This window comes from Sorex fumeus, unplaced genomic scaffold (genome assembly GCF_029834395.1).
Source record: "Sorex fumeus unplaced genomic scaffold, SorFum_2.1 ptg000063l, whole genome shotgun sequence".
NCBI lineage: Eukaryota > Metazoa > Chordata > Mammalia > Eulipotyphla > Soricidae > Sorex > Sorex fumeus.
Genome location: NW_026606120.1, coordinates 5,981,954 through 5,990,037, shown reverse-complemented (window position 1 = coordinate 5,990,037; position 8,084 = coordinate 5,981,954). Strand labels below are relative to the sequence as shown.

Here is an 8,084-nt window from a genome sequence, read left to right as displayed (position 1 = left end):
AGGATGTGCAACCACTGGCCAGCACTCTAAGCAGAATATGCTCAAATACCACAACTTAGAAGGACAGCCTCTAGCGAGCATGTGGGCTGAGTGCAAGCAACCCAACATATCACCCTTGGTTAGCCCCAGATCACCACAGTCAGAAGTGTGTGTGATTCCAGATGTTTGCAACAAAAATAACAGCAATTGAGAGAATACAGCAAATGAGACACTTGGATTGCATGCTGCAGATCCTGGTTGGATTCCTGACACCACATACAGGGTCACTAGTGAGCACTGGAGGAAGGTGGCCCAATTTGTACCTCTCTCCAAAAAGGGCAAGAATAATAAAGGGAAGGGTTCAAGGATATTAAATAAATACATAACAGTTCCTGGGCTAACTGAGGTCTGGGCTCATTTTTATAATCTACGTTTTGTAAATGTTTTTTCCGCTTTCCTTTTTTGTCATGATAAACAGGGTTGCAGTGTGCTTGCGTACATAGTTGGGGGTTGCAGACTTTTGTTGAACTCACGCACATTTTGGTTGCAGTATTCACCAATGATCACAGTTGTGATGCCAGAGATTCCAAACAGCTTAGTCACTGGGATTTAAGTCACTGACAGTGTTGTGGACCAAACGCAGCCTCAGCTTTACAAGCTTGCATTGAGTGCTGCAGAACTGTCAGGCACTTTGCCACTGAACTAGTCCCAGGATATCTATATTTTAAGTATACTTCTCTCCTCCGTTGAGTCTGGGGACCACTTTAAAGTACATCCTAGTGGAAGATGTTTCAGACATTTTCTCTCTTAAAGATCTGATGCCCTTGCCTACCTACCCTAACACAGGGAATAGATGTAACTGCCTGGAAAGGAAGAAGACTCATCCTCTACCCTTCTTGGGGTTTATTTGTGTTCTCTCCAACTTGTATTCCTTTTTTTTTTCTCCTGAGAAACTGGTAGTCATTAACTGTGAAGCAGAGGTAAATGCAGAGTACCAAACGGAGTGACAAACAGGTCACAGGGAAGAGACATCTATGTCTGTTACTGGGTGTAGTTTCCAGAGAGACGCTGTGGACTGGTCTGTGTCCTGGTACCTGAGATCATCAATACATCAGTATTGCACCGCATAACAGGAAGTTTCTTTTGGAAGTGAAAGGCGTAGGGGAACCATGTTTTCCCAGGCCTAGGCACACTCTCCTCCCTCTACATCTACCTCTCATCATCCTTTCCAATTCCACTCTTTTTAGCAGCAGTGCTTTTCTGAAATTTCCATCCTCTGTTCCTTCCATCAATAGGTCTTCTAGGCATCAGTCTTTGGGTTCAGGAGAGTAGGGTAGAAGATCTGAATATAAAGTGCATATAATCATGCCCAACGTTTCTGCATAGAGACCTGTAGCTTTGCATGTCAGAGGCACTACCTAGCCGAAGAGCATTGCTGGGCGTGGCCTAAAAACCCGAGGGAGGAAAAAATGAGGTGCCTGTTCAGAAATTGGTTAGCAACTTAACATCCTCTCTTCTTCCTCTTCCGTTCTCTCTAATATAACCTGACCATGGGCCTGGCTGTAGAAGACTAGAAAGAAGCCAAAAGACCCTTGGGCTTCAGTTGGTGGGGCGAAGTTACACACCTACCTTGGTAGGTAGACTGGCGTCGGGTGCTGGGGCAAGCCTGTCGCGGACCTGGAACTACATTTCCCGGAAGGCTTTGCAGGGTACCGGGGGCCCTTCCGGGGCGGGGCCTGGGGCGGCCGCCGGGAACGAAAACGGCGCCGATGGCCGGGCCGGTGAAGGACCGCGAGGCCCTGCAGCGCCTCAGTTTCCTATACCAGGTGCGTCCTCGCCGCGGGCTGGCGGGGCGGTGGCCGCCGACCCCCGGGTGACCGCTGTCCCTCCCCAGGCCGCTCACTGCGTGCTCGCGCAGGACCCCGAGAACCAGGCGCTGGCCAGGTTTTACTGCCACACCGAGAGAACCATCGCGAAGCGGCTCGTCCTGCGGCGGTGAGCGGGGGCGGTGCCCGAGCCCGGCGGGAGGGCTGGAGGGGCGAGAGCGGCCCCGACCACCTGTCCCCTCTGCCCTCAGGGACCCCGCGGTGAAGAGGACCCTGTGTCGTGGCTGCTCGTCCCTGCTCGTCCCGGGCTTGACCTGCACCCAGCGCCAAAGACGTGAGCGCACCTCCCGGGAAGGGGAGACTGAGCAGCGCCGGCCGGGTGGGGGGCGGCGGCGAACCAGCGACCCTTCCCTTTCCCCGAGTTAGACCGGTGGCGGCCGGGATTTGCAGGCGCCCACTTTCCCCTGCTCCGATTAATATCAGTTGGGACAAACTTAAGGTGTTTTGTTTTTTGTTGCTTTTTGTTTTTTGATTTTTGGGTCACACCCGGCGATGCACAGGGGTTACTCCTGGCTCTGCACTCAGGAATCACACACCTGGTTGGTGGTGCTCAGGGGACCCTTTGGGATGCTGGAAATCGAACCTTGGTCAGCTGCGTACAAGGCACACGCAGCCCAAACTTAAGGTTTTAAAGTTTAGGTTTGACTTATGCAGTGGAAAAGAAGTTACCATAAAAGACAATCCATGCATAATAGATGTTATTTAGGGAACAGAATTCCATCACCATTTATCACCTGCCCAACAAAATGTTTTGTTTTGGAGCCATATCCTATGGTGCTGGGAGCTATCCAGCACCTGGAGTTACCCAGGTCCAACAAGGACTTCTGTTTTTATCTATGTTTATTCCAATAGATGCTTTTTAATATGTGTCAAGCTTTATGCTAGATTCTTTTTTTTTTATGCTAGATCCTTTAGTCTGTTGAAATTAGAGTTTCAATGGGTCAGAATAAAAGCAAAATCGTTTAGAGGACCCAAGCGATAGTACAGCGGGTAGGGCGTTGCCTTGCACACAGCTGACCAAAGTTTAATTTCCAGCATCCCAAATGGTCCCCTGAGCACCGCCAGGAGTAATCCCTGAGCATCGCCGGGTGTGACCCAAAAGCCAAAAATAATAATAATAAAATAACGTAAAATTTGAATTGGAAGAATGAGATGCTATGTTACTACTAATGCCAGCGGTGATGAAGTTTATGGTAAAGCAAGTGGGGGATAGAAATTCTGAGCTTGTGTGAGCGCCCAGACAAGACTGTGGTACTGCCAAGGAAATAAGAGTGCGGGAGGCTGGAGTTTGAGGCAGGCAAGGCAGGACATGAACCTGGAGTGGGAAACAGGCCTTGAGGAATCTTATAAAGGTGCTTGGACTTGATCTAAAAGAGTTCCAAGAAATTGACAGGTTGTGTGCAGCCCCTAAACTACTAACATCAAATTCGTGTTCTAAGTAGAGAAGGGTAGAATTCCTGCTTGAGAACAGTGGAGGCAGAACTGGAAACCTCTTCTTCTCCTATACGTGCATTCTGTTTCTTTTTCCCATATTTCACTCCAGGCCGCAAAGGGCTGCACTGGACAGTCCAGACTTGCCTAACGTGCCGGCGCAGCCAACGATTCCTCAATGATCCTGCACATCTGCTCTGGGGAGATCGGCCCGAGGCTCAGCTGGGGAGCCAGGCAGGTGAGAGGTGGAGAGAAAAAGGAGGGATTCAGTGAGGGGTACGAACAGGTACCTACCCCTGAGGGTAGCAGTGAGGGACATTAGAGTTCAAGAGGACATGGTGGGTGATTCCTGGGTTGGTACAAAGGGAGCCAGGATCTTAGCTAACTATCTCTGCTCATCTGTAACAGATTCCAAAGCGCCGTGTCCCCTGCCAAACACAGCCTGCCTGGTGCCGGCCCACCATCCAGAGGAGAAAGTGCAGTCTCAAAACTCCAGTCCCCAGTGATGGATTTCCTCCGTCTTCTAAGAACAAATAAAGCTCACTTTTGTTTCACTCTGTGATTTTGTAAATCCATCTCTCTCTCTCTCTCTCTCTCTCTTTTTGCTTTTTGAGCCACACCAAGTAAGCTTGGGGCTTACTCCTGTGATGCTCTAGGATCATTCCTCATGGTGTTCAGGAGCCATATGGGGCGCCAGAGATCAAGACAGCCATTTGCATGATAAGTGCCTACCCACTGTAATATTGCTTCAGCCCCCTCAGTCCATTTGTCTGTTTTTCTCTCTCATCTCCTTTGTCCTTTTTTTTGTTATCATTATATTCACCCTTATTTAGAAAGAACTCACTTTCCATGAACGACTTGGCTCAACTAAGGAATTCCCATTGCTGTACTCCATTTGGAACACTGGCTCCAAGGGGCTGAGCCTTCTTAGGATGATCTTCAGTTAGGCAACTCTTAACTATCTGGCCTGGGGTGGAGAGGTTGGATTTTGGACGACACCTGCCTACTGTACTTAGGATTTACTCCTGATGGGCTTGGGGGATCATGTGAGGAGCGAGGGATTGAACCCAGGTCAGGTGTGTACCAGGCAAGTGCCATACCTGCTGTACTATCTTCTCCAGCCTCAGTTCTGGCTTGCTGATTTAAGCACCAAGCCACTGCTGGTGCCATTAACACTGTATTTTAGGGCTTTTGTTTGGGGAGGTCATACCCAATGATGCCTATGGGTTGTTCCTGGCTCTTTGTTTGGGGACCGTGCGATACCAAGAGCTCCCACTTGCCAAGCATGTGCTCTCGCCCTTTGAGCTATCCCCCAGCTTTGATGGATTTCTGTTTGGTTAGTTGGTTTTGGGTGTTTTTTTTTTTCATGTTTTATAATTTTATTTATTAAATCTCCGTGAGAGCAGTTACAAGGCTCTCGGGTCTGAGTTTCGGTCATACAATGAAACACCCATACCTTCACCAGTGCCCATTCTCCACCACCAAAAACCCCAGTATACCCCCATCCCACACCCTCCCCCTACCCGTGGGGCAGATGATTTCCACATTACTCTCTTTCTACTTTGATCACATTCAATATTTCGACACCAGACCCACCATTCAGAGATTTTACCCCAACACTCAGATCTGCTGAGAAGGCAACAATAGACAATTTGTGTTCTATTGCTGGTTATGAATAACATATGATGTCGCATGGCTGCAGTAGGTCCATGTGATTTTGAAATTTTGAAATTTTAAGACTTAAATCTGGAAGGATTTCTGCCAAAAGCCACTGGGTTTCGAGATTTGCTCCTGAGTCTCTGGGAGCATGGCCGTTGAGCAGCTTGATCAAGAGCCAGAGAGGCCGTGGGCGATGACTTGGGGTCTCGTTGGGACAGGGAGACCAGGACCGGCTCCACGCCCATCCTGTGAGGCCCAACAAGTTTCATCACTGTGGGCCCAGACCTGACCAATGGCCTCTGGAGGATGACAGCCACCGAGCCGCCAAGAGGGAGCAGACGGAGGGACAACACCCTTTCCCCCTGGGGTGGCCTGGTGACAGTAACCTACTGTGGGGTCCGGACGCATTTCTACCAAAAGCTGCTGGGTTTCGAGATTCGTTTCTGAGTCTCAGGCATCATGGTCGTTAAGCAGCTTGATCAGGAACCAGAGAGGCCATTCGTGGGTGATGACTTGGGGTCTCATTGGGGTGGGGAGGACAGGACCGACTCCACCCCCATCCCGTGAGGCCCTGCGTGTCTCGTCACTGGGGGCCCAAACATGACTGTCCAGTAGCCTCTGAAGGATGGTGGCCACTGGGCAGCCGGGGGAACAGGCCAAGGCACGAAACCTATTCCCACCTGGGTTGGCCCAGCACCGGTAACCTACTGCAGGGACCGGACACATTTCGGCCAAAAGCAGCTGGGTTTCGAGATTTGTTTCTGAGCCTCTGGGATCATGGCCATTAAGCAGTTCAATTAAGAACCAGCGAGGCCATGCCTCCAATTATATAGCCGAGCCGGAGGTGGCTTGTGGGTGTGTCTCCCACATACCTAACTTTTGGCCGTTTACTTTCTTGGTAAACTTTGTCCCAAGTTTTTGGGGTCTGACCAAAGGCACAGCAGCAATTTTGGGGTATCTGGAAGTCTGAAGGCACCATCAGGCTGCTGATGAACTCGCCTCACGGGTACAGATTGACCTGCTGGCATGGTTTTGGTTTTGAGGGCCTCACCCACACTTATTCTGGCTCTGTGCTCAGGGATAATTTCCAGTTGTGCTTTGAGAATCATACAGTACTGAGTATCAAACTGTGATTCACCATGCAAGACAAGGTCCTTAACTCTCATACTGTCTCTCAGGCTCCTTTTAAAAGGAAGAAAAGGCTTTTGGGGTGTGACAGGAAATAGGAGTGCTTCATATCCTCCAGACCTACTCAGAGCTGACCTTTTTCCAATCTGAGGTCTATAAAATTCTAATGAGGAGGCAGCTAGGGAGACATCAGAAGGGTCAGGGGTACATGCTTTGCATATCCAGAATTCCAGTTTGATCCTACAGTATATGATCAACTGAGCAAGCAGTGCTGGTATAACCTAGAGGCTCCAGAGCAATGCCAGGTATGACCACCATATGACCCTGGTCGTCCCCAACAGTACAGGGCCTAAGTGGTGCCACATTCTTGGGCCCTGGCATTGAACCATCTGGCCTGGTTAGCCAAGTACTGCCAGGAGTGTCCCCAGGATATCCTGTTTGCACTGATTGGGAGTCCTCTCCCCCTACCAAAAAAAAAAAAATTCTAATATGGGAAATTGCACAAACCTGAACTAGTAGAGTCAGAGATACTACCAAAAGGACTCTGGTGACATTTCACAACAATGATACATGGATATACCAAGGTTTTCTTGAGAATCAGGAAAAGAACAAAAGTTTCCTCTAATTCGTCTTTGCTACACAGACCAAATCTTTTGCTAGGTCAGTTTACCCTAATAGTACACGAACAAAATTCACTACTACCAGAGTGTAGATTTTTTATCCTTTTATAAATAATGTGTTGTAGGATAACACTCTTTTGTCCTTCCTCAGGTAGCTTAGGTTTGTCAGGTCACACCCATCTAAGAACACTGAACTTGTAAGCAATGTCCTTTCTGTGTGGACACAGGAAGACAGTTAATATTATGCTTTGTAACTTGGGAGTTGATTGACTCCGAACAATATTTACTGCTGGGCATCTGATTTCTTGACTCAGTTGCCCTTAGTTCCTAGCACCCCAAAAGCAGGGTCCCGACGAGGGACTGAATGGACCCAGGGCAAGCAGTGAGCTACCCTGGCATCGAAATGGGCCAGGCCAAAGAGCCACGATACTCAACTATAAGTTGAGGGCATGATCATGGACAAATGCTGTCATGATCCAAAAGTAAGTAACGACGAGACTAGGACCCTGCTGGAACTAGGAAGATTAACCTGGCCTGAGGACTGTGAAATGTATAGTGAGATGTTCTCAGGAAGAACCAAACTAAATTTATATCTCTTACTGTGCTCATACAGAATGACATTGCTAGAAATATTAGAAGTAGATTTATTACAACTATTTAAGTAGATTACTAACTGAGGGAAGAACACACCCTTGTTGGGATCCCACCCTTGGGTGGATCTCCTAGTAATCTGAAGTAATCTCTGTAGATGAGATTTTATCCTTGAGTTAATCTCCTGGAGGAGTGGTCTTACCTCTCTTTGTTGATTCGTCAGTATTCAACCCACCTTTATGTCACCGCCTTATGTGACTGCTATATAAACTAAGACGTAAGCTCGGAAAGGGGGTCAGAAGCGGTAAGCTTGGAGAGAGGAAGGAGTCAGAAGTGAGAGAGCTCGGGCTCCAGAGATCCAGAGTCAGAGCCAGAAAGAGAGAGCTTCCAAGATTGGGGCACAAGAGAGAAGGAGGCAGAGAAAGACAGGAGTGAAGAGGATTGGAATAAACTACTACTGATATAGACCGGCCTGGCCCTCGTTTCTTCTTCCGTCTGCCCTTGGCCAACAGCCATTCCAATCCAGGCCACACACAGCGGCTCAAGAGCACCGAACGCAGGCGGCGAGACAGTGCCATCCAGTGAGCCCGTGAACACACAACCTTCGGCGTGATAAGATTTTACAATGTGTCTTATGTGTGCTGCATTAAAAATTACTACATAATGCGGAGAGCCTGGCAAGCTACTGAGAGTATCTCGCCGGCACGGCAAAACCTGGCAAGCTCCCCGTGACATATTCAATATGCCAAACACAGTAACAACAAGTCTCAAAAATGGAGATGTTACTGGG

The 8,084-nt window shown here is 48.8% G+C and overlaps 1 protein-coding gene across 1 annotated transcript; it reads left to right on the top strand.

Moving 5' to 3' along the window:
• Positions 1–1,721: 1,721 nt before the first annotated feature.
• RPP21 (ribonuclease P/MRP subunit p21) lies at positions 1,722–3,850 on the top strand. Its single transcript, XM_056127814.1, has 5 exons — positions 1,722–1,805; positions 1,874–1,974; positions 2,057–2,139; positions 3,409–3,534; positions 3,705–3,850. The coding sequence occupies exons 1-5, from the start codon at positions 1,749–1,751 to the stop codon at positions 3,800–3,802; spliced, it is 465 nt and encodes a 154-aa protein (XP_055983789.1). The 5' UTR covers positions 1,722–1,748; the 3' UTR covers positions 3,803–3,850.
• Positions 3,851–8,084: the final 4,234 nt, after the last annotated feature.